The 25355-nt window shown below is 42.6% G+C and overlaps 1 protein-coding gene across 3 annotated transcripts in view; it reads left to right on the plus strand.

Annotated features, from left to right (window-relative positions):
• Window positions 1-25355, plus strand: part of LOC137299888 (collagen alpha-1(XVIII) chain-like) — a 75512-nt gene that overhangs the window by 39308 nt on the left and 10849 nt on the right. For 2 of the 3 annotated variants that reach the window (XM_067968864.1, XM_067968866.1), the window contains 13 exons: window positions 671-706; window positions 2366-2416; window positions 6811-6900; window positions 8467-8502; window positions 11893-11955; window positions 13912-14022; window positions 16118-16162; window positions 17822-17890; window positions 18488-18568; window positions 18655-18696; window positions 20651-20696; window positions 21991-22040; window positions 23692-23820. In XM_067968864.1, the coding sequence (XP_067824965.1) occupies window positions 671-706; window positions 2366-2416; window positions 6811-6900; window positions 8467-8502; window positions 11893-11955; window positions 13912-14022; window positions 16118-16162; window positions 17822-17890; window positions 18488-18568; window positions 18655-18696; window positions 20651-20696; window positions 21991-22040; window positions 23692-23820 (849 nt within the window). The remainder of the gene's footprint in view (window positions 1-670; window positions 707-2365; window positions 2417-6810; window positions 6901-8466; window positions 8503-11892; window positions 11956-13911; window positions 14023-16117; window positions 16163-17821; window positions 17891-18487; window positions 18569-18654; window positions 18697-20650; window positions 20697-21990; window positions 22041-23691; window positions 23821-25355) is intronic. The other variant, XM_067968865.1, reaches the window with a different exon arrangement.

The raw sequence follows: 25355 nt of genomic DNA on the forward strand, positions 1-25355 counted from the left end.
GATTGTGATGCTTTCCGTGGATGAATTACCCTCTGACATGCACTGTCTAGGCTCATCAATGAAAAGTGGCCATTTGGGAAAGGTTACCAGAGAGCTGTTGGCACCTGGGGGGGGGTCATAAACCAGCAAGGATCGCCAATATCAGGAGAAAAATTGGGTGCAAGAGATATCTCTTTTAAAAAAAAGAATGCAGCTTTAATAAATGCTGTTACTCATGGTCATGTGTTAGCTGCCTTCCTCTGTTGAAGGTGCTATGGAGTACAATGCCACCGGCCCTCTGGTGCTTCACCCAACTGGCCATTCTTTATATGTGAGGCTAGACCATGAGTGTCAACAGGCTATTCGACTGCAACAGCCATCCCGTGTACTTTTCCAGCAGGAGTCACTGGATGACGATCAGGAGCAGGATTTTCCTCTCCATGGTCCAAGAACGATCAAACCAATTGGAGCGCCCCCTACTGCTGCACTGGCTGAAATCAGCTAACTCAGCACAGAGTTTCCTGATCTGTACCACTCAGTACCACATTACAGGCAGCATTTAACTTTGTGGAGAGGGCTTCTGTGTTAGTTTCTATATATTGTGTAAAGGATTTTGAAAATTGCTACTAGACTTTGCTTTAGTACTTCATAGTATTGTGCTGATTAACTCACATTTAAGTTATTTTCATAGGGACAAAAAGGAGAGAAAGGGGAGCTGGGGCCCAAGGTCAGTATTCTGCATTAATTCAGAGATTTAAACCGTTTAACATAAATTTATAGTAGACAAAATTGAAGTCGGTTATTTGATAATTACGATGCTGATTACCTACTGTCAAGTTCTAAAATTGATGCCACCATGGTAAATCTTTCTAAGTCATTCCTTGGAGCAAAAGCCACATTCTGTATCAGAATGACACCCTGGGGACACCTCATTTCAAACATGGAGGAAGCGGAGAGTATGGACTTTGCTACGTTTAATTTTAAGTATTAATGCCAATTTCAAATTTGATATAAACCATACAATGGTCTCCCAAAAACTCTGGCTTGCTAATAGTAACAGTAAAAGAGCAGCCGAGTGCAGTGCCCCTGCGCAGTGATGTAATTCTATATTAAACTTGAAGTATCGCAGTGCAGAAGTTACAAAGGAACACTTAATACATTTCTATAAAGTTCCTTCACCTGCTTTTTTTAACAGGAGTGTTAGATTGTTTTGGGTTAACAGCAGGCAAAGAAATTTCGTGTGAACTCATCATATGTTCAAAAGCGGATAATTGAACAGAGTAATTTTAAGGTCATTTTTTTTTTTAAAAACACTGTGCAACTTTAAATGTTCAGTTTTGTAATAAAGAGCTGTGACCACTATTATGTTGAACTTTTAATTATCAGGTTTTTTTTTACATTGAAGAGGGGATGGAGATTTAGATATAACAGGTGAAGTATTTAAGTGACCCACTGCGAGCTTGAAGTTTAAAAAGCATGGATTTCCATTCGTGAGAAAACTTCTGACAAAAGTGTGCTCTATTCTGAGTAGATTTTGTGTCGCTGAGCAAAAAGTATGACTCAACCTAACCTAAATCTCTCACCTGACCCAAAGTGTTCCGGGAAGTTTCGATGTGTTGTGCACGTAAAAAGGCCCACCCAAACACTTTGGCCTGGCAGTTGAAAGCTGCAACTGGACCAGAAGTCCTGACGATAGCTGGTCTGGTTTGTGGATAATCACTAACACAGATAATCTGAAGATGGATGGTGGGATGATGGATGATCAGGGCTCCACTGTGCTTGTAAAACAGTTGGTCTGTAGCAGCAGAGCATTTAACCCATGATAGACACCGCTAGAGACACAGCGGGATGCAAAATAGGATGCTGAGCATCAGGCAAAAGTGTCTAAGTGCCTATAGATGCCAGCTTGATTTAGAACTTAAAAAAACTAATAAACAAATTATGAATTGCTGCGCTGCTGGTCCTCCAGGTACATAGTCTGCCAATAATTGGTCATTTATTTCTTTACGGGGGGAGGGTTGCAGAGGGTACACCTCGCAATGCAATAACCCCAGGTCTTGTGGGTCCAATTTACAGCAAGACCTGACAGTGGCTCATGTTTTTAAAGAAAGTGTCAGGGAACTCCACACTAAGATTGAATATTGGAGCACTTCCTCTGAACAAGGCACAACGCTGGCTCCATCAAAAGAAAAATGACCATTAGCAAAGTTGCTGGAGTCTGCCCTCTACTTGTGTCAATTCCTGAGGTCAGTTATGTTGCTGTAGAATGTGTACTACCTCCCAACCAAAATGGCTCCTTTTTGTATTTAACTTTTTTTTCCCTCTGAAACACTGTTATCTCTTTTCTGGATTAAAAATCATTTATCTGACCTTTCCATTTGCTCAGGGTGAAACAGGACAGCCAGGACAACCAGGGGTTAGCTATCCCGGACCAAAGGTAATGCTGGCTCTTTACACGGAGAGCAATAATGTATTCTTTGCGGTAATTAAACAGGCAATAGTGGATACTGTGGAGTAATTACACAAAGAATAGTAGATACTAGGGAATGATTATACTGAGAATAATGGATACTGGGGAGTGACTATACTGTGGATACTGGGGAGTAATTATACCGAGAATAGTGGATACTGGGGAGTGATTATACTGTGGATACTGGGGAGTAATTATACCGAGAATAGTGGATACTGGGGAGTGATTATACCGAGAATAGTGGATACTGGGGAGTAATTATACTGAGAATAATGGATACTGGGAGTGATTATACTGAAAATAGTGGATACTGGGGAGTAATTATACTGAGAATAATGGATACTGGGAGTGATTATACTGAAAATAGTGGATACTGGGGAATGATTATATAGAGAATAATAGACACTCGGAATGATTACATACCAAATATAAATAACTAATCCTTTATTAAAAATATACACTCGACTGACTGTGTTAATTTCTGATCAGCTACACTTCTTGTTATGGAATGATAATCAATCTATCAACTGATAAAATCACAGACAATCAGTCTTCACTCAGGACATCATTGTACATCAACATGCTGACATGACATGAGAAAGCTGCTTGTTTCAGGAGCTGAGATAGTTCAAAAACTTTTCAGTAAGCCCATGACAGCACTTGACAACCCACTCCCAGTTAGATTTATGTGTAGGAATCTGGCACTCATTTAACATCAAATACTTCACTACACCTAACATTGCCATTCAGTATCCAGTGGTTATCTCAGGGTTAAGGTAGCAGTTGCTGGAATGGGATATATTTGTGCAACTGGACAAACAGCAGGTTAATTTGGTGTGGCAAACACCGACATCAGCTGCTAAATAACACTCAGACTTTAGATTTCAAAAATGGTGTTATTTGCTCTGGGATCAGCTACACAAACCCAGTGATCCAAGATCAGCAATGATCCTGGCTGAAGCCAGATACCTTTGGATTCATTTGCTGTTCCAATTAAACTTTGTATCCTCAAACCAACCATTTATTTTGTTATAAAGAGTTTTTTTTTAATGATGGTCATTCAGGAGAAAAGGTGGGTCATTCATGTTTTGAAATGAGATCTTGATGAACAGACAATGGCCACCCTGATGGAACCTCCTGTTGTCTGGAGGCTCAGAGCTGTTTCAAAGTTGAACACTGTTGAGTATATTCAATTGTAAACAATTTTACAACACCAAGTTATAGTCCAACAATTTTATTTGAAATTCACAAGCTTTCGGAGGCTTCCTCCTTCCTCAGGTGAATTTCTGCCTCCACCACCCATTCAGGCAGTGAGTTCCAGACCCCCACCACCCTCTGAGTGAAAAGATTTCTCCTCAGCTCCCCTCTAATCCTTTTACCAAATACTTTAAATCTACGCTCCCTGGTCACTGGCCCCTTTGCTAAGGGAAATAGGTCCTCCCTATCCGCTCTATCTAGTCCTGTCATAATTTTATACACCTCAATTAAATCTCCCCTCAGCCTCCTTTGTTCCAAAGAAAACAAGCCCAGCCTATCCAATCTTTTCTCCGGCCCTGGCAACATCCTCGTAAATCTCCTCTGTACCCTTTCTAGTGCAATCACATCTTTCCTGTAATGTGGTGACCAGAACTATACGCAGCACTCAAGCTGTGGCCTAACCAATGTTTTATACAGTTCGAGCATAACCTCCCTGCTCTTACATTCTATGCCTCGGCTAATAAAGGAAAGTATCCCATATGCCTTTTTAACTACCTTAGCTACTTGTCCTGCTATCTTCAGGGATCTGTGGACATATACTCCAGTATCCTCCCATTTATTGTGTACTCCCTTGCCTTGTTTGCCCTCCCCAAATGCATTACCTCACGCTTCTCTGGATTGAATTCCATTTGCCAGTTTTCTGCCCACCTGACCAGTCCATTGATAGCTTCCTGCAGTCTACAGCTTTCCTCCTCACTATCAACCACACGGTCAATTTTTGTACCATCTGCAAACTTCTTGATCAAGCCCCCCACATTCATGTCCAAATCATTAATATATACCACAAAAAGCAAGGGACCTGATACTGAGCCTTGCAGGACCCCACTGGAAACAGCCTTCCAGTTGCAAAAACACCCGTCAACCATTACCCTTTGCTTCCTGCCACTGAGCCAATTTTGGATCCAATGTGCCACTTTCTTTGGATCCCATGGGCTTTTACTTTTTTGACCAGTCTGCCATGTGGGACCTTGTTAAAAGCCTTGCTAAAATCCATGTACACTACATCAAACGCGTTACCCTCATCGACCCTCCTTGTTATCTCCTCAAAAATTTCAATCAAGTTAGTCAGACATGACCTTCCCTTAACAAATCCATGTTGACTGTCCTTAATTAATCCATGCCTTTCTAAATGAAGATTTATAATGTCTCTCAGAATTGATTCCAATAATTTGCCCAGAACCGAGGTTAGGCATACTGGCCTGTAATTACTCGGTCTATCCTTTTCTCCCTTTTTAAACAATGGTACAACGTTAGCAGTCCTCCAATCCTCCGGCACCACATCTGTAGCCAGGGAAGATCGGAAAATGATGGTCAGAGCCTCCGCTATTTCCTCCGTTGCTTCTCTTAACAGCCTGGGATGCATTTCATCTGGGCCTGGCGATTTAACTACTTTCAAAGATGCTAAACCTGTAATACTCCCTCTCTCACTACGTTTATCCCGTCCAATATTTCACACTCGTCCTCCTTAACGACAATCTCTGCGTCGTCCCCCTCTTTTGTGAAGACAGACACAAAGTATTCATCAACAACCATATCCACATCTGCCGCCTCCACACATAGGTTACCTTTTTGGTCTCTAATAGGCCCTACTCTTTCCTTAGTTATCCTCTTGCTCTTTAGGTATTTATAAAACATTTTTGGGTTTTCCTTAATTCTACTTGTTAGTATATTTTCATGACCTCTCTTTGCTTTCTTAATTTCCTTTTTAATTTCACCCCTGCACTTTCTATACCCTTCTCGTGTGTATGGCTTACATCACGGGGAGACATTACGCACTAGACCACTAGGGCGTTTTTTCTCCACTTTTTATTTTTCTCCCTTTTCTGGGTTCCTCTGTGCCCATCCTCAAATCCATCGCCGGCAGGGATCTCGGAGAGGCACAGGAACAGTTGGGTGGGCTGCCTGCCGATTTTTCATCCCCAGTAGGTTGCTTCTTAAAATATTTTTATGCACATCAAGGTAACTCATCTCCATGCTGGGGAACAAAACACTTTTTCACTTTTGGCGCCCAGTGTTAGCATGGGCAGTCCCAGGGTAGGACAACATGAGCCAGCTGCACAGTAAAGCTCCCTGTACTCTGCCACCCCAGTATGCCGTAATCCCAACCTCAGAAGAGCATCCTTACTGCACCAATGTAAATATTTCTTCCCCAGGCTACCTATGGCCTCACTGAGCAAGATTGCCAATTTTAATGCTGAATTATGCACAGTTTTGTGCTGTGAATTCATGCTCACTGGAAAGAAGGACTTGCATTTATATAGCATCCTTCATGACCCCAAGGTGTCCAAAGCACTTTACAGCCAATGAAGTACTTTTGAAGTATAGTCATTGTTGTAATGTAGGAAATGCAGCAGCCAAATTGCACACAGCAAGGTCCCACAAACAGCACTTGGAACTGTGTTGAGGCTGACCAAAGCTCATTTCACTTAGGGCTCAGACATCGAACAAAGAGAGAGAGGGAGAGAAAACATATGCCCATTAATAAAGCTGGACTCCAATGTGGGTCTCTGAGAGGAAGGGGAGAGTGTTCACCTATTGCAGCACTCAGTCTCCTGCAGTAATCCTGTGTCATGCCTGATACAGTTACTTCGCTGTGAAAATTCACATTTTCATTTGCCATATAGAAAGAACTTGCATTTATATAATACCTTTCACATCCCAAAGCACTTCACAGCCAATGAAGTACAACCACTGTTGTAATGTTGGAAACACAGCAGCCAGTTTGAGCACAGCAAGCTCCCACAAACAGCAATGTGATAATGGCCAGACAATCTGTTCTAGTGATAAATATTGGCTGGGACACTGGGGAGAACTCCTCTGCTCTTCTTCAGAATAGTGCTATGGGATCTTTTACATCCACCTGAGAAGGCAGATTGAGGCCTCAGTTTAATGCCTCATCTGAATGACGGCACCTTTGACAGTGCAGCACTTCTCAGTACTGCACTAGATTGTCAACCTGGATTTTGTGCTCAAGTCTCTGGAGCGCGGACTTGAACCCTCAACCTTCTGACTCTGAATCAGAGGCAAACGTGCTACCACCGAGCCACAACTCAGATTTGGATTATAGTAAATTATCTGACTGATTTATTTCTTTATTTTGTCAGGGTACAAAAGGTGACATTGGACCTCCAGGGCCTGTAGGTCCACCCGCAGCATGTCCAGATGGTTCAGAATATCCCTGCCGAGTCCACAGAGTAAGTAATAAAAAGGACATTTTGGTTAATAATTTTTTAATAACATTTTCCCACCAAGTCGTTTATTATTTTGTTCCTCATCCATTAGTTCTCCATCCTCCTCCCAGCGCAATAGACCATTCTCTGGCCAAGATGGCACGTTAGAAACCTGTTTCTAGGGTGCTACCTACAATACTCTGTAATCATGTGCTAGGAGAAGCACAAACACTGTCCTATGTGGCTTTTCTGCTGATAGTTTTCTCTTCCTGTCTTAGCCTCCACAGTTTTATCTCACTCCACATATACTGGATTCACCAGGGGGTGATTTTCGATTTGCGGGCACATCAATCAGACAGTGGTTGGAGCAATCGCACCACCTGCCCATTACCACCGGTGAGAGGCCTGAGCTATTTTCATGGTCGGGCCTCACTACAATACCTTTGGCGAGCAGCCAACGATCGTCGGGTTTGGGGGTTGGGGGCAGGAAATCCAGCACCTTCTCTGCAGAGCCAAGCCAGGTCCTTAAAGTAGGATGAGGCAATCTTAGGGGTGTGGGCAAGGAGGGACCGGAAGTGGGTGGGAAGATCCTTGTGGGGCCAGGAGGAACATGCATGCTTTTCCTGGCCCCACAAAAATCAGTGTCACTGCTTTTTTTTGCCATTTTCAGAGTGGCCTGCAGGTTAGGCCGCACTACATCCAGTACCACTGGGTGGCACGTGCTCCACCCATTTGTACTTAAAAATTGAATCAGGATCCTACATACAGTAAAGGACCCCAATTTGTATATTCAAGTAGGCTCCTTCCTGGTTTGGCTGCATGCCTGTTTGCCAGCCTGCTCCAAAATCACAACATTGGCAGAAACAAGGCGGTAAACAGTGCACCACGATTTTCGGCTCATTTCCGCCCCATTCTTGCCCAATAACACACCAAAATCACCTCCTTCTTTTATCTAGAAGGAAAGTCAAAAGGTGCTGGGAGACTTCTCCCCAACTCTCATGTTGCTCCAAGCTTATCCCACAGGAACCACACTCGGTGTGGCAATTCGTACACTTTGGGGGGCCAAGAAAGCAATCCTCAGCATTCGTGGTGCTGATTCACATCAGGTTCCAGCTCCCTGCCTGGCGGGGTATTGAAGCCTGAGGCCTGGCAAGGACCCCATTCGCCTGGGACACTGTAATGCTCGGAACCACCCACTGTGCGCTAAGCTCGTTATGGCCCTGGCTTTCATTTCGATTAGGGGTTCATCCCCATAATGTGGCTGGAGGACCTGAACAGGATCCCAGATGCTCAGTATCCATTTGGAACGGCCACTTCAGGGAGGCCTGTTCAAAAAAAAAAAAACATTAGCTTTTTCCTCTCCGGAATCTCTCGCAAGTTGCCCACGGGAATGTGGCTGGCATTGAGGTACAGCGAAAGAGAAGAAAATGGCATAGACTGCAGATGAAGTAATTGGAGGAGAGAATCTCTCATTTCTGTTGGTAAGGGTCATTGGTTCCAAGTAAACCTTGATTGCCAGGCAGCAGGACTCTCGCAATCCTGCTGGGTTGGTTGAATTTGTAATGGATATTTCTTTTTTGTTGGTTATAGGGTGGAAAAGGTGACCCAGGTCCACCAGGTGCACAGGTAAATGTTATATTGTTACTCTTTTAGGTTTTCAATTAATACTTTTAACAAATGGTTCTTATCTTTTGTCTCACCCATTGCACATACACATCATGTTCTTGATTGAAACAACAGGACAATCTTCATAATCTTGGCAAGTAACACATATCTTGGCAACTTGGGTAGTGAAGGTACTGTTGAGTTGACTCTCAATTAAATTATCCAAAGGCCAAATTCCAGTCTCAGACGATTATTACTTGTCTACGTATGGATGCTATTAATGCCACTTTATGGTGAACCCATCAAGAGCTTGACATGTAGAAGAGGCGACGTCTTGTCTTCCTTCAGTCGGCCTATCTAACTGTCAATCACCTATCTGAGATGAAGTTAATCAAGACTGGAACTGGGTCTTTGGGGCTTCAACACTGAAGTTTCTTAGCCATCAGGTTGCCAAATTTATGTTGTTTTTGTACAATGCAGTGAAAACAGCCCTACCACAGTCAGGAAAAACAAGCCCTACTAGGTGGTGTGCCAACCCCATATGCCATAGAGCGGTAGGAGGCTGGTTTTTGCTTGCAGTTGGTGATCTCGATCATGCATGCCTTCCTGAAATGGGTGGACAATCATTCCATTTAAAAAAAGACTGTCAAACAACTGAGGAAGCACAATCCTTCTTGTACAAACAGAACACACAATGGAAAACTATGGAGTAAAGGCGGGTAAATGCCTTTGAGGGGCAAATCAGCCATGATCTAATTGAATGGCAGAATAGGCTCGAGGGGTGAATGGCCTACTGCTGTTCCTATGCTCCTAGGGCAGCAGATTAGAAAAAAATAGATCAGTCATAATGCAGTCAACGTAACTCTTGTGTTGCTGATGACATCTCGAGCTTCTCGGGAATTTAATTTTTTTGAATTGTGCCTCTCGCTCTCTCACTCTCTCTCTGCCTCTTTCTATTTTTACAATACTACAATACTGTGTTAATTCAAAGGATAATATAGTAAATTCACTGATCCTGTGCTTCTGGTGGGGAGTGGCAGTCGATGGGAATATTGCCAATTCTCCGACTCACCCCTGGGAGCGCAGGATTGGTAAATTTGCTCCGATGTGAAATGTAATGTGCTGGTTTCTGTACATTTTCCAGCAATTTGTTTAATAAGAAAATCAGCTTTCAAAATTATGCAGAATAATTTTTGCAGCGATCATGTGAAGTAAAATGTGAAATATGCAAATGTCTTTCAGCACTGAAAGGATTGGCAGAAGTCAGGAGAGGAATCAAACATTTTCATTTGTTCTTAATATTTTCAAATCAGAAGAAGTAACCATGTTAAAAGGCACTTCCCTCGTGTTTAAACATCAATTAAATGTTACAGTTACTAAAGATCACTGTGATGGTAAAGTAGATCTTGCTGCCTTCAGATTTTAAGCTCCCTGACTAGTTGGCTGGGATTTCTGACAGTCACTGCTGATGGACCTGTTAAAGACAGAAAATGGTGTTGTGTTTTGTGCTGGACCAATCAGTATTTTATACTCTCATGTCATGGCACAATCCATATTTTGAACAACACCAACCTTTTTTGCCTCTGTTACCTTGCTTGGCAAATTATGGCAAACATTTAGCTCCATTTGAGCATAATTTGTCTGATACCTGTGAAATTTACTTTTCACTAATTTCCATTTATGTCCCCTGGTCCTACTTTCTTGTCGTAGTTTGATTTGATATATTGCTGCTGTCATGAGTTTGAGGGGTTTGCTGAGAAATGCAGTTTTTTTTCAGGTCCCTTTAGAAAGAAAGGCTATAGAAAGCACTATAGAAATTGATTATCACTGCACAAAGACAGAGTGCTTTGCATTGCATTCAATGCTTCTGTTTCATCTGCACATAAAACTAGATAGGGGCATAGAGTACAAGAGCAAAAACGCAATGATAACTTTGTACAGGCAATGGTTAGGTCACAGTAAGAATACTGTGTGCGGTTTTGGGCACCACATTATAGACAAGATATTAAAGCCATGGAGAGTGTACAGCATTGATTCACCGGGATGATGCCAGGGATGGGAAACTATAGTTATGAGGAGAGACTTAAGACACTGGGATTATTTCCACTGCAGCAGAGAAGGCTAAGAGAAAATTTAATAGAGCTTTTTAAAATCATGATGGGTTTTGATGGGGTAAATGGGGAAAGACTATTTGCTCTGATAAAGGATGATCGAGCGAGGAGAGAAGATAGGAGAAATTTCTTTATGCAGAGATTTGCTGAGGTATTGAATGCTTTGCCACAGGTAGTATTTGAGGCAGAGACCACTGTATCTTTTAAGGGAAAAGTTGATAAATATTTGAAGCAGAAGAAGATATAAGGATATAGAGAGAACAGACAGTGGGATTAGTTATGGACTGCTCTGGCAAAGAGCCAGCACAGACACAATGGGCTGAATGGCCACTTTCTCTGCTGTAAACTTCTATGGTTCTATGTTCCTGCTCTTCCAGCAGCTCCTTGTGTTATATTAGAAATGGTTCATACCCTCTAGAAATTCCTCTGTGCACCATTTGAACAAATCAGTCAATGCTTTCAACAGCAACTTACATTTCTATAACCCCATTAACATTCCAAGGCACTTCACAGAAGAGTAATTAGACAAAAATGGACACCGAGCTAAAGAAGGAGATATTAGGAGCGATGACTAAAAGCTTGAAAGATGAAATTCTTCAGTATTTTTTTTAAAAAGCCATTTATAGAAAGAAAAACTTGCATTTATATAGGACCTTACCACATCCACAGAATGTTTCAAATTGCTTCACCGCCAATGAATCATTTTTGAAGTGTAGTCACTGTTATGTCGGCAAATGCAGCAGTCAGTTTGCACACAGCAAGGTCCCACCTACAGCAAAGGAGATGAATGATCAGTTAACCAGTGGTGTTTGCTGGCGGTTGGATCTTGCCTCAGATATCAGGAAAACCCCCAGCTCTTCTTTGAATAGAATGGGATCTTTTACATCCACTTGAACGGACAGACAGGACCTTGGTTTAATGTTTCACGAATGACACCTCCGACAATGCAGCACTCCCTCAGTACCGCACTGAAATGTCAGCCTAGATTATACGCTCAGGTCCTGGAGTGTGGCATGAACTCATAACCATCTGACTCATAGGCAAAAGTGCTACCACTGAACTAAGGTGACACTTAACACATTTATTTTCAACAAGTTAGCAATTTTGTTAAAATGGCAAAAAGAGGAATTTCACTCAAATGTGCTAAACGATCTGTTAAAAATAATGCACAGGGCAATTTCCACCCCATAGAAAAGGGACAATGAATTACACGGATCATTTTAATGCACGGAAAGAACTTCTGAAAGGTCTTGCCCTCCGACTTGATGAATCATCATCTCTTTCTGTCTCTCAACTCTAGGGTTTCCCTGGAGAGTTTGGTCCTCCAGGATTACCAGGTTCCATTGGACCACCAGGGCGAATGGTTAGTATGAGGTCTCCCAAATCAATAACAATTTTTTTTCTTTAACTTAATGCTCTGATTCATGGCTTTATCTTCTAAACCCAAACCCAGTGAACAGTTGGTTGATTTTTGGCTTGCACCAACAATGAAATATAGAATTCCATAGAGTTGGAACAGCTCGGATGGTGTTGGTGCTCTCTCCAGTGCACCTACAGTACTCCGCTGTATAATCCTAATTGGCTAAGGCACCCTGATATCACATCATTTCTCATGAGCCTGTTGTAACAGCCCAGTGTGTGCCACCAAAGCAGCACAGGCCAGAGAGTTCATGTAGTGAAGGCAAGAACTTTTACATTCACCTGTGAGTGCTGATAATGTTTCAATACTTTCTCAATCTTCGTTCCCCTACAGAAAGATTGTATCCAGTGCACCATTACAGCAATGATCAATTTGAAGATCTCGTCTTAAGTTTAAACTATAATTACACCCAAGCGTACTGAAAAACATTTCCATTTGATGCCATTAACTCTGGTCCAGTAATTTTTTCACAAGCCATAGTTAACTTTCCCGGGTTGCTCAGCTAGTTAAGGCACCGAGTATCTAAGCCAAGAACGGGGTAGGTTTCCTTTCCTGCATGTGCTGAGTTAGCTGATCTGAGTTGGGGCAGCAGTGGGAAGTTGACAGTTGGGCACGGTGGGTATGGATTAGGGAAGGGAAAATCGACCTGGGTTCCTGCTCCTGATTGTTATCCAGTGACTCCTGCTGGAAATGCACATGTGTGTGGACATCAGGCGAGGACAGAATCACGCTTGCCGCTGATGCCTTATCTCCTCTCCCCAAGGTCAAATAGTCTGCTCGCACTCACTGTCTCGACACCCACTTAAATGATGGTCACCTGTGCAAGGCACCAAAGGGTGACCGGTTTCCTTGGAACCGTTACCCACGCAGAGAGTCAAGGCCTTCAGGAGAGGAGGAAGGGAAGGGAGAAAGTTAATGGAAACAGAGGGACTTTTAAAAAGCCATAGGTTAGGGTAGGATAATGGGTGGAGTATGACTTGATTTTATTTATGCCATTCTCTTTGCTGTAGCATATCCTCTACACAGCAGCACTGTCTCACCCATTACTGTTGGGCAATCTGCTAGTCCTCCCCTGTCACTCACTCTGTATTACCATTGCAAATGACCAGAAGCTAATATAAAGATACAAAGTTTTTGCGGTGAACCCTCCGTGCAGCTAATCTTCACATTGCTGTGGGAAAGTGCCAAGCTAAAGTTAGGCGTATTCTCGAAGGAAAGAGGAGAAATCAGAAGGAAAATCAAACTTACTTCCTTATGACTGAGTCAAGATGGCATTGGCAAACTCTGATTAGCCTTTTGACTGCAGGCGATGCACGGCCTGGGGACATAATGACACTGGGGACACCAAAGAGATTTCATACCCTCATTAAAAAATAGACACCACTTTTTATTGATATTGTAGATAATAAATCTATGCCTGTATTAACATATGTAAACAATTTTACAACACCAAGTTATAGTCCAACAAATTTATTTTAAATTCCACAAGCTTTCGGAGGCTTCCTCCTTCCTCAGGTGAACGGTGTGGAAATGAACTTCATTTCCACACCATTCACCTGAGGAAGGAGGAAGCCTCTGAAAGCTTGTGGAATTTAAAATAAATTTGTTGGACTATAACTTGGTGTTGTAAAATTGTTTACAATTGTCAACCCCAGTCCATCACCGGCATCTCCACATCATGTATTAACATAGTCTTTTATTTTCTTCTGACTGGGACTCAAAGACTTGAACAGTGTTCTTGACCCAAGATTATTATCGTAAATATTTAAAGAGATTAAACATAGACTGACCATGAAAGTCAGTTTGAGCACCGTTTTCAAGAGTAACATTAGATTACCCTCCCTTATATGGTATAAATGCATTTCTTTTTCCGTATTTTTTTCATCATCCATGGAACAGGGTGTCTGTGAACAGGAATGTATCTGCATGCCAGGACCCCGTGGTCCTCCAGGACCTCCAGGATCGCCTGGTCCCCAAGTGATGGGAATGTTCGACATTTCTGCCAACAAGGTAAATGTTATCATAAATTGGATTTACCTCAGTAACCATGGCATTCACTTTTATGTTCCACGTTTGGTTCAAATCCAGCCAGACTGATGGAATGAAAGTCTGCTCTCTTTGTAAGAGTTTAATATGAAATAAGTTTACGCAGTTCCCAGTGGGCATGAGTCAATAGCACAAAGCTGTCTTTAATTTGCCATTCTCAATCAGAGAGGTCACAGGTGGTATTTGGGGCATGGAAAAATGTCACAATGGAGCAAAAGGGGATGCTCTTCTGAGCTTGGAACTGAGGTGCATGGTTGAGACAGAGTAGGGGGAGTTTTACCCTGTTTTAATTCATGTTATACTTGAACTGGGGTGCTCTTGATAACAGTGGAACGGGAAGTGTCAAATTCCCAGCATTAACACCCCCCCCCCCGCATCTTGGAGTCCAAATTCACAAATAAAATCAATAAAAATGCAGTATATATATATATATAATATAACTTTGAAAATGCAGTGTATTTTATCGTCGGCTTTTGATAGACATACACTAAAACCTATTAATATATTAAAAATCTTATATCTGTGTGCACTTCCTAACAATTGTTTTCCATTATAAATGTTCACATTTAAAATATGAGATGCCCATATAAACTTGTCACACTGTAATTACTCCTCCCTGCGGTGGAGGTGCTGCAGCATCACCAATGGTGAGAAGATATAATTATAGCTTGACAAGTTTGCATTGGTAGTTTCCATTATGAATGTGGACATAGGAATTCATAATGGAAATATAAAAATAAGGACAGAATGCATGACTTTAAAATAGGGACTGAATTATTTAAATCCCCCAGCCTCCAACCTTCATTTGTCTGAAGACTATATTTGTCATGGCACTCCGTGTGCAATGACATGGGAGATCAAATTGTATATAAAATAAATGCTACAGCATGAATTCATATGTTTCTTTAATTTTTTTGCAATTCTATTTTCTTGCCTTCAACTTTTAGGACTGCGGTAGAATTAGCAATAGAATGACACATCGGTAAATCTTCATTTCCTATTGAAAGCAGCAGGAGTGCCCCCTCAATTGCTCAGAAGTAAAGTCACTGTCTCTGAGCCATACAGATCAGGAAGATCCCATGTTCAATCCCCAGTCTGTATTGAGCTAACTGATCTTAGCCGGGCCAATAGCTCAGGTGTTATAATTTGTTGTAGCACTTACAATGATACAGCACAGAAGGAGGCCCTTCGGCCCATCGTGCCTGTGCCGGCTCTTTGAAAGAGCTATCCAATTAGTCCCATTCCTCCGCTCTCTCCCCATAGCCCTGCAAATTTTTCCCTTTCAAGTATTTATCCAATTCCCTTTTGAAAGCTTTATTGAATGTGCTTCTACCTAATTTCTGGGCTAGGTGAGGGAAAATTGTCCGGTCAGAATCAAACCTCACCTGATTGCTATCTCGGGTCCTTGCTGGAAGTGCATGTGTGTGTGGAGGCCAGATAGAATCAGGTTCAGCTTCATGTCCTCCAAGGCCCACACAGGAATAAAGTTACCTGGAAGTACCAAAGGGTGGCGGCTATCTGTGGAACCATACTAACATCTTGGGGAACAAGGGAAGAAAATTGGCATGGAAGAAAAGAAAGGGTGAGAGTGTGTGAGCACACATCCAGCCCTGAATAAGACTCATCAACTGTCCTCTGTTGGCTTATGGTTTGCTCATGAAGGTCATTACTCTGCTGCTTCAACCAGAAGAGATGGTGGAGATGGCGGAGTAAAAGGGCCGGTGCAGACACAAAGTCCACTGGGTGGACGTTACCATGTTTGACTTTACAGCCTGCTGCTGTGAGGGGAAATAGTTATCCTGCAGACGCTAGCAAACGTTTTGCTGGTACAACCGTAACCTATTCGCCTTGGAGGGAATCTTGACCCTGAATATCTGCTGGTAAATATAAATCAGCACTCACCTCACTGAAGCAAAGCAGTCATTAATATACTCATGGGACAGAAGTATAATCCATGTATGCAGGAGGTTCAATGGAACGCTTAGCTAGGTTTTTGTTTAGATTAAATAAATCATTTTGGAAAGTATTAATAGTGATTTTCTTTTTGGTTTTGACACAGAACCTGGAGGAACTGAGGGGAGAAATAGGCCCACCCGGGCCACCGGTAAGAGATCCATCACCAGTACAATTCATTTCTCCTATATTAATACTACACAATGGTGTAGGGTCATAGCCAGTAAGTTCCTAATGGTTAAAAGCACTGATTGATGTTAGTGGTGCTAGGCTAGACAGATTAAGACGATCCCAAGTTCAATCACTGGTCTGTGAAGTGCCTTGGGATGTTTTTCCCAGTTAAAGGCATTGTATAAATGAAAGTTGTTTGTGGTGGTGATTGTTGAAAAAACACAGCCAAATGCTCCTGCTCCTGATTGCTGTCTGGCGACCCCGGCTGGACAGTGCCCGTCTGTGGATATTGGGTGAGATTAGGACTAGCCTTAGCTGGGATTCCCTCTCCCATTCAGCGGAATAGTTCTGTCGGAGCTCAGGCCTGGATTTTCCTCTGGGGCGGTATCGTCACCAGAAATGGGTTGGGGTGGGAACCCACAGTGACCCGTTGGGGGTCAATTAAATGGGCAGAGTGGGGTCCATTTGGAATCTCTGCTCTTCAGTTAGATTCCAGCACTGCCAAAGAGGGAAATATGGTGCTGTGGCACCTGAAAAGGGAAGGGTTGTGTTAAAGGGAGCAGAAGCATTAAATATTCATGGGGCCTTGGACAGCTTGGGAGATGGTGAGGAATTCACGGTCATCCTCCCCTCCCACTTTTTCCTCAGAACAATACTCTGGCTTTGCCCAAAAACAGACAGATTCCCAGAGGAAATTCCAGGTCTCACTGTCTAGGCTCAAACATGAAAAATGGCCCTGGGCTGAGGCATTGATGAGCTGTCGTAGCTATAATCCGAACCTTCAGGAGAGGAGAGGAGAGAAGATTGAGGGGGGAAGGGGCGGGGGGGAAATCCATGAACAAGTAATTTTATTATCCGAGCAATTTCTAAAAGTTATCTAAATTAGACTGGAGAGGATGCAGTGCAGAGATTTACTAGAATGGTACCAGGGATAAGCGACTAGAGAAGCTGAGATTGTTCTCCTTGGAGCAGAGAAGGTTAAGGGGAGATTTGAGAGATTTGTTCAAAATGATGGGGGGTTTTGAAAGAGTAGATGGGGAGAAACTGTTTCCACTGGCAGGAGAGTTGGTAACCAGGGGACACAGAATTTCTTTTACGTATTGAGTTGTTGTGATCTGGAATGCACTACCTGAAAAGGTGGTGAAAGCAGATTCAATAGCATCTTTCAAAAGGGAGTTGGATAAATACTTGAAAAGGGGAAATTTGCAGGGCTATGGGGAAAGAGCAGGGGAGTGGGACTAATGAGATAGCTCTTTCAAAGAGCTGGCACAGACACAATGGGCCGAACGGCCCCCTTCTGTGCTGTATGATTCTAGACAGAGAATGGTATGTTTTGGGGTCATTCACTGTTCAAAATAACCTTTGAGGTTCTGTTGTGATAGTCATGGTCTATGAGCTTATGTGACACGACTTTAATGCTCCTTCTGCGAATGGCCACATGTTAGAATATAGAGAAGACGGATCTGTTAAACTGGTGCTGAAACAGGTGCTCTATTGAAGGGAAAGATGTGAGATGTTGAAGGGAGCAATGATGATTAGAGAGTAAGTGAGTGTGGGGTGTGTTCCAACGGTCAATAATTGATTTTGTCTGTTCAAAAATGTTTTCTATTTTTTGGTTGTCACTCTGTTGTGTTCACAGGGCCATCCAGGACTGAGGGGAGAGAAGGGAGAGCCTGGTTCTGCAGGAGGACATGGAGCAATCCCTTGTGTAAGTCAATGTAGAAGGAAAGACAGTGATGAGAAAAGGCCTTTTAGCCCTTTAAAGGACTTTAACTCTCCCATTATAACATCCAGCTGCATTTCAAATGTCTGCACCAAGCCTCACAGACCAGAAAAGTTCCCAGGTCCAATCCCCGGTCCCTATTGAGTGAGCTGCTCTCAGCAGGGACAGCAATTGACGTATTACAGTTGGCCTCAAAACCTTTAGGACATTTACTTCATCTCAAGCTGCTGGGGTGGAGGCCTCTAGAAAAAAATGTTTAATAATCGGTGTTAGATTGTAATGCTTTGGCTGTGTATTTTGGAATATCCATACATCCATTAGAACAAATACCAGTGCCACAAAATGAGCTTATAACACAAAGATCTCCAAGATGTGGGACGGGGCACATGTGCAGCAGAGGTTGCTGGGATTGAGGGAGCTCTGTACGCATCTGATCTATGCCAGATTTGAGCTGGGAGATATTGTGTGCTAGCAGAACATGAGGAAGGTGATAATGGTTAATTCTCTAGCATTTTGATCATTTCAACCTTAAATGATTTAAAATAAATTAACGCTTTTTTTTCTCTTAATGTTACATTTTAGGGTATTCCAGGCACACCAGGTGTCCCTGGTATTCCAGGACCTCCAGGCCCACCAGGAATTCCAGGATCATTTTACTATAACGTAGGCCAATTCATTAGTTGAATCATTTCCATTTATTATTTTTTAAAATTTTATTAAGGTTTGCTTTTTTTTTGTGTTGTTTGCAGAGAATTTTCCCTGTTCCTCCTCGACCTCACTGCAAAATACCTGCAAGTATTTTTTAAAAACATTTTCTATATCTAATTTAAATTATGCAAGTTGTCCTTTATTTCTTATTTAAGCGTTTCTTTAATTAAGTTTTCAATATAAGGCAAAGTGGACTTGCAATGCGCGGGGGGCCATTTGCAACCTTTCCCATCTCTCTAGTTTATTGATCAACAGTTTTATTTGAAAATCACAAGCTTTCGGAGGCTTTCTCCTTCGTGACGAAGGAGAAAGCCTCCGAAAGCTTGTGATTTTCAAATAAAACTGTTGGACTATAACCTGGTGTTGTAAGATTCCTTACATTTGTCAACCCCAGTCCATCACCGACATTTCCACATCATAGTTTATTGATACTATGGATCTTTGGAACATAGGAACAGGAGTAGGTCATTCAGCCCCTCGAGCCTGCTCTGCCATTCATTTAGATAATGGCTGATCTGTACCTCATTACCATATACCCACTTTAGCTGCATATCACATGATATCCTTTGCTCCTCTGAACTTTCCTCTTTTGTTCCTCTACAGGTCAATATGCTGTCCTATTCGCTCTTTCTCCCTCCTGCATCTCCACTGCCTTCAGATCAAGACTCATTGAACTGCCTCCTACTCCAGCTCATTCTCAAAGTTGTCATCAGTCCTTTCGTCCTCCTACAATGTACCGGCTTTTAAAACCCACGTTCGGCATCACCCGTACTTGTTGATTTGCCTCGTCTTCTCTCCATCTCTTTTCAAGATTGATCGGTCATCATCAATCTTCACCTTGGTTTCTGAATTAAAATAAAAATCCATCAGAACATAGACAAAGTGTTGATACAGCAAGAAAGAAGAGAAAGAGCTCACTTTTATATAGTGCCTTATCGTGTCCTTAGGCAACCCCAAAGTACTTTACAACCACTGGGTTACTTTTGAAGGGCCACCATTGATGTTATGTAGCCAAACGCAACTGCCAATTTGTGCACAACAAACAGTGAATAAATGAAGGTGGACGTTATTAAGTTACACAATGAACTAAAGGTATACAGACAACTGATTTAGGATTTTAGAGCTCATTCTTGGATCACATTACTGCCTGAAAGTGCGGTGGAAGCAGATAGTAACTTTCAAAAGGGGATTGGATAAATACTTGAATAGGAAAAATTTGCAAGACCTATAGGGCAAAAGCAGGGGAGTGGGACTCATTGGATAGCTAGCACAGGCATGATGGGCTGAATGGCCTCTTTCTGTGCTTTAAGATTCTACAATTCTATGCTACAGCCAAAAAGTACCAAAGGTTCAAGGATTAACAGAAAGACAGTCCAGGCCAGTGGATAATACAAATAGCTTTATGCCAGGGAGTATTCTAGCTCAAACCCACATCTTCATCGTGTGTCAATTTGGCTCAGATGGTAGCTCACTCATCTTTGAGTCAGAAAGTTGTGCATTCAAACTCCACTCCAGGATTTCAGCACATAATACTTCAATGCAGTATTAAGGGAGTGATGCATTGCTGGAGATGCCATCTTTAGGATGAGGTGCCAACTAAGGTCCTTTCTGCCTTTCCAGATGGACATTAAAGATCCTGTTACAATTTTCAAAGAAGAGTTGGAAATTCTCCCAGTGACCTGGCCAACGTTTTTTACACCCCTGATAAAAAAAGATTAACTGGCTGTTCATTTCTTGCTGCGCACAAATTGACTGCTGCATTTGTTAGCCCCGGGTGAAAGTATGAAGTGGAGGCTCAGTGCTTCTCTCTCACTTCTCTGATAGATCACTGTCTTGCCTCAGACATGAGAAATGGCATGGATGAGATATGAGGGGCAAGTGGGACAATATCCTAGTAAAGACCCAACACCCTCAGTAGAGGAGGGGAGGTTATACAGCCCATTTTCTCCCATGGTGTATTTCCCATACACTACTGATCACCATCACATCTCCCTTATTCTTGTCACCTTTAATAATCTGACGTGTTTCTTCCACCAGGTGAATCATGAACACCACCATAATGCTCATAACCTCAGGAGCCCAGGTACTTTAACTCTTTGCAGGATTGCAGGAATATTTTTGCACCAAAATCAAAAATATATCAAGATTACAGTTTTTTTCCAAAAATTTTACAATACTTTAATCCCATAATTTCTCTAATTTAATTTTAGCATCTTCATTGTCCAGACTCTCACATTTGCAATTGGGAGCCCTGCTTTTGCTGATGTTTAACAGTTTACCTCAGTAGTTCTATGTTGCTTCTACAAAAGTGTTGAAGCATTTATCAATAAACTAGGTGTTTGAAACTTCAATCAGTTTTCAATCCTTTGGGCTTTTTCATCTTTTTATTCCTTTTTCAAATAACTCTGTAACAGGTGAGGCATAAACAATTTTTGGTGCCTCTCTTGAGCAATAATTATCACTGAGAAACCTCTGAAGAATTATTATTAGGATCGTCTGCATTAGAAAGGTTTTTTGCAGATGTTACACGGAAGTGAAGGGACATTGTAATTTGAAAAAAAAATCCTTCAGTGCTCATAGGAGACAGAACAGACTGTCCAGCTAAAATTATAATTTATCTAGTAAAAATTATAATTTACTTTTGCAAAGAGCATCCCCAGGTAGAACTATTGAAGGGTCACTGACTCCATTGCAGCGAGGGCAGATTGCTTTAGGAAACATCATAATGGGGGTGAATTTCCTCAGTGATTCTCCCGCTGTAACTACAGTGAAAATCCCAGGGCAGAAGTCCCGAGGAAATTCGTCCCCTTGTCTTGGTAAATCTATGTTGTTTATTTGCCAACACTTTATTGATGAATGCTGTGCTTCCTTAATCCTTTCATCCACCAACTGATGTTTGCAGGATTCAGATACCTACTTCATGGATAAATAACTAATTCATAACCTTGTAACAGGACGCCAAATCTTGAAATTCTACCAAGTGCTATTTTTAAAAGTAATGAGGCCAGCTAAAATTCATACGCACGCTATTTTGGCAGTCAGTAATCTGTTAACTGGGTTAACAGCTTTCTGGAAATGTCCCACGTCGGAATTTGCACAAGTATTGTGCTAAAAGAAATGCTCAGTGAAATTTCAACTCTTTAATGTCTTCACTATTGAAGCTCCCTAGACAAGGACATTAACAACAACTTTCTTGTTAACAAGATGTGTGATGATACTCGGGCAGAAGCATTACACTATCATGGTAATTCCCTGAAAAATGTACGTCAATACAGTGATTCCCATTGAAACTGTATAATAATCCTGAGAAAACTCTATCCTGACATGATGTATCCTGTATTCCCAGATATAAGTGACAATATTTTGTTTCTTTATAGGCTCTCAAGATCCCAAAATCAATGATAATCTTTTCGACAGCAGCCTGAAGGTAAGCTAGCAAAATGATTTATGTCTAGGCCCTGGTGATGATCAATGTGTAGTTTCAAGTAAAAATTAAATCTACCAAGATTAAAGAATATGTTAGCACATAGGAGAAAAACCTCATGCAAAGAGGTGTTTGTTATTTTGATGAGAACAGAAAATGCTTGAAATACACAACAGCATCATGCAAACTGTCCTGTGGAGCACTGCAGAAATATGACTAAAGACATAAACATCAGATCTGTCACGAACCACTCATTTGGAATGAGACTCGCTCATTTTGGTTTAAAAATGTAACCTGCTGCTCCCCTAATGGCTCAGCAAGTTTATCCACTGCGTAGCTCAGCTACAAGAATGAGGAATGTCCCAGGTTTGATTGCGGTTTTGTGCTAAGTTAGCTGATCTAAATCGGGATTACGGTAGGGAGATGACCTTTGGCCTCAGCGATTGCCATCTGAGGTTTTCGCTTCTGATTGCTGTTCAGCAGCCCTTGCTGGAAGTGCAGATGCGGTGGTGGGGCATCATAGACAACAAGGTTGGGCTCTGCTGTGACCCCCCTCATGTTGAATAGACTGCTTACACTCACTGTCAAGGCTCATACTTGAGTAATGACCACTTGGCCAAGGTCAGGGACGATGACTGCCAACCAGCAAGGAACCAATGCCTTCAGGAGAAGAGGGGAGGAGAAAGGAGCCGGCAGGAAAAAAAAGTACCCCATTTTGTTGTATCTCACTCCTAAATAGAAACCCAGCTTCATTTGTTCAGGTGGGTTTGCGATGAATCTCACTCCTAGGCCGGGATTTTGACCCGGAGCCGGGAAGGGGGCGGTGGTGGCGGGGGGGTGTTCGAATTGCGGACAGGAAACCTGGCAGAACGGGTTTCCTGGACATCCTTACGGTTTTGACATAAGGACGTCTTTTTTTTTTTTGTCGGCTTGTCGTCCGACTGGCTGGCCTGTTTAACAGGCTGGCCTCAGTCGGACGGGAGCAGAGCAAGGAAGAGGACGTAAAATGTTAAGTCTTCATTTAAGTTTTTGATTGTATATGGATGGGTTGGAGGCATGGGTGGGTACGAGGGCCTGGGTGGGCATGGGGCATCAATGGGCATGGTGGCATCGATGGGTATGGGGGTCACGGGGGGAGTCAGTCATGGGGGGAGGGATCGGTGGTCAGTCACGAGGTGGGGGGGGGTCGGGATCGGGGGTCATCACGGTGGTCTGCGATCGTTGGGTTGGGGAACGGAGATCGGGGGGTCCACAACCACTGGTGGAGCGGCCACGATCGTTGTGGGGTCGCTGCAGTTAGACTTGTTGGGCCTGGGGGAAACACTCCTGCTCCTCCGGGCTCACAAGCTGTGCCAGAAAGGCACTTACCTGCAGATTTGGACCTTTTGGCCTCCTCTCGCGTGGCATGAAGGAGAAGGCCCGGGAATCCCGGCCCCCAGGGTTTGAAATTGCAAAACCTTTCAAAATAAGGGCCCACAGCCTCCTTGAAAAATTTTAGTGACCAACCCACCCCCTGGGAGCATTCATTTTCAATGCCCCCTGCGCCCAACCCACCCGTTTTTCACAGTTAAAATTCTGACCCTAATATTTCTCCAATGTTGGCAGCTCTGCCTATACTGCTACTCAATAAGTTCAGTATTTGTTTTTGTAACAGAGCCACGTATTTAAGAATGTCGACCACATGCAGAAGGCTACCCCTATGGTACCTGAAGGCTCCCTGGTCTATGTGACGGAAGGAAGCAAAGTCTTCATTCGACTGCTTAATGGCTGGAGCAAGATTTGTGTGAGTATATGTTTGTTCACAGGACCTAGGCTGCGTTTATGTTAACATTAGTGTCCAGATATGTAATCAGAGCCTGTTGTCTCTTCACCCTTGAAGCCCACAGGATGCAAGTTTGAATATTTCACTTTGTGACACTGCCCAATGTCTCATTGTAGAAATTCTTGGCCGAATTGATCTGCATTTGCACATTATTCCCATATTCAATTCTCAGCATTGCCTGATGTGGAACTGAACCATTGAGACCAGCGAGGTCACAGATTTGGTTGACGGTCTGCGCTGAACTAACTGATCTCAGCCAGGTCAGCTTAGGGGCACGACACTTAAACGCAGTGCCTTGAGCTAGAGAGGGGAAAAAACAGCCAGCATTCCTGCTCCTGATCCACAAAGTGTGCATCCGTGGACATTATGTAAGGATAAGATCAAGACACCAATCCCCACCCCCTCGTTCCAACAGACGGTCACAGTCTGGGTTCAGAAATGAAAAACGGCCAGCGCTCTTGGAACCATAATCCCCACCTTCAGGAAGATGGGTGTAAATGTCTCGACGGAACGGGTTAGAGTTGAGAAATCACCTACCGGGGAAGCAGCCAGTATAAAAAGACAATTGAATGCATTGCTGGAGAGAGAGAGAGAGAGAGAGAAGGGATTGAGGGATATGATGAGAAGTTGGGTAGGTGGTGATGATCTATCAAAAAAGGAATGTGTTTGTTGGGCCGAATGCCCTTTTGCTGTTCCTAAAAAGAAGGTAGAGAGAGTAACATATGCATACTGTTATTTAGTGAGTCATTTTTTAAAAGTTAAAAGACATATTAATACAGATATTCTTTGTCATTCACATTTTTCTATTTCACATATATTTCTTGTATGTACACGATCCTCCTGGTCCTTACACATTGCTTAATCAGAACTTAAGCAATTGTTGCATCTTTCTCCTTACAGGATTAAATAAAATGGTTTGCAGGCAGTGTAGGATGTGATATTTTGGAGGCTCAGTGCAGCGCTCCACTGAGTGACAGGATAGGGCTTGTACCATGTTTTGGGCAAGTGATTTATCGCACCAAGTAACTAGTTGTAACTCAGATATATTTGGAAGCCACTGTTTTCTGTCTCTGGGCCTTTTTGTACAAAATTACAGCATTTGGGCAATTAATGCTACTAAGAACAGCTAACGTAGAGGTTTGTGGAATTTGCTGCAGGATATCGCATCAAGCCATTTGCTGTACCCATAATTTTCCATATTTTGAGAAAACAGTGAGCAAAGACAAAGTTTTTTCCCAAAGGAGAAATTGGAGAAATTATACACTTTGCCCAACAAACTCACTCCTTTTTTGATTGATCTTCTCCACCTACCCAACTTCTCATCATATCCCTCAATCCCTTCTCTCTCTCTAGCAATGCATTCAGTTGTCTTTTTATACTGCCTGCTTCGAGACAGAGGAATTGTCCTTTGGAGCTTGTCATTCCCCCTCTCTCCTACCAAACATACACAGACACACACAGAGACAGACATGCGCGTATACACACACGCTGACACA

The sequence above is a fragment of the Heptranchias perlo genome, chromosome 30 (genome assembly GCF_035084215.1).
Source record: "Heptranchias perlo isolate sHepPer1 chromosome 30, sHepPer1.hap1, whole genome shotgun sequence".
Classification (NCBI taxonomy): domain Eukaryota; kingdom Metazoa; phylum Chordata; class Chondrichthyes; order Hexanchiformes; family Hexanchidae; genus Heptranchias; species Heptranchias perlo.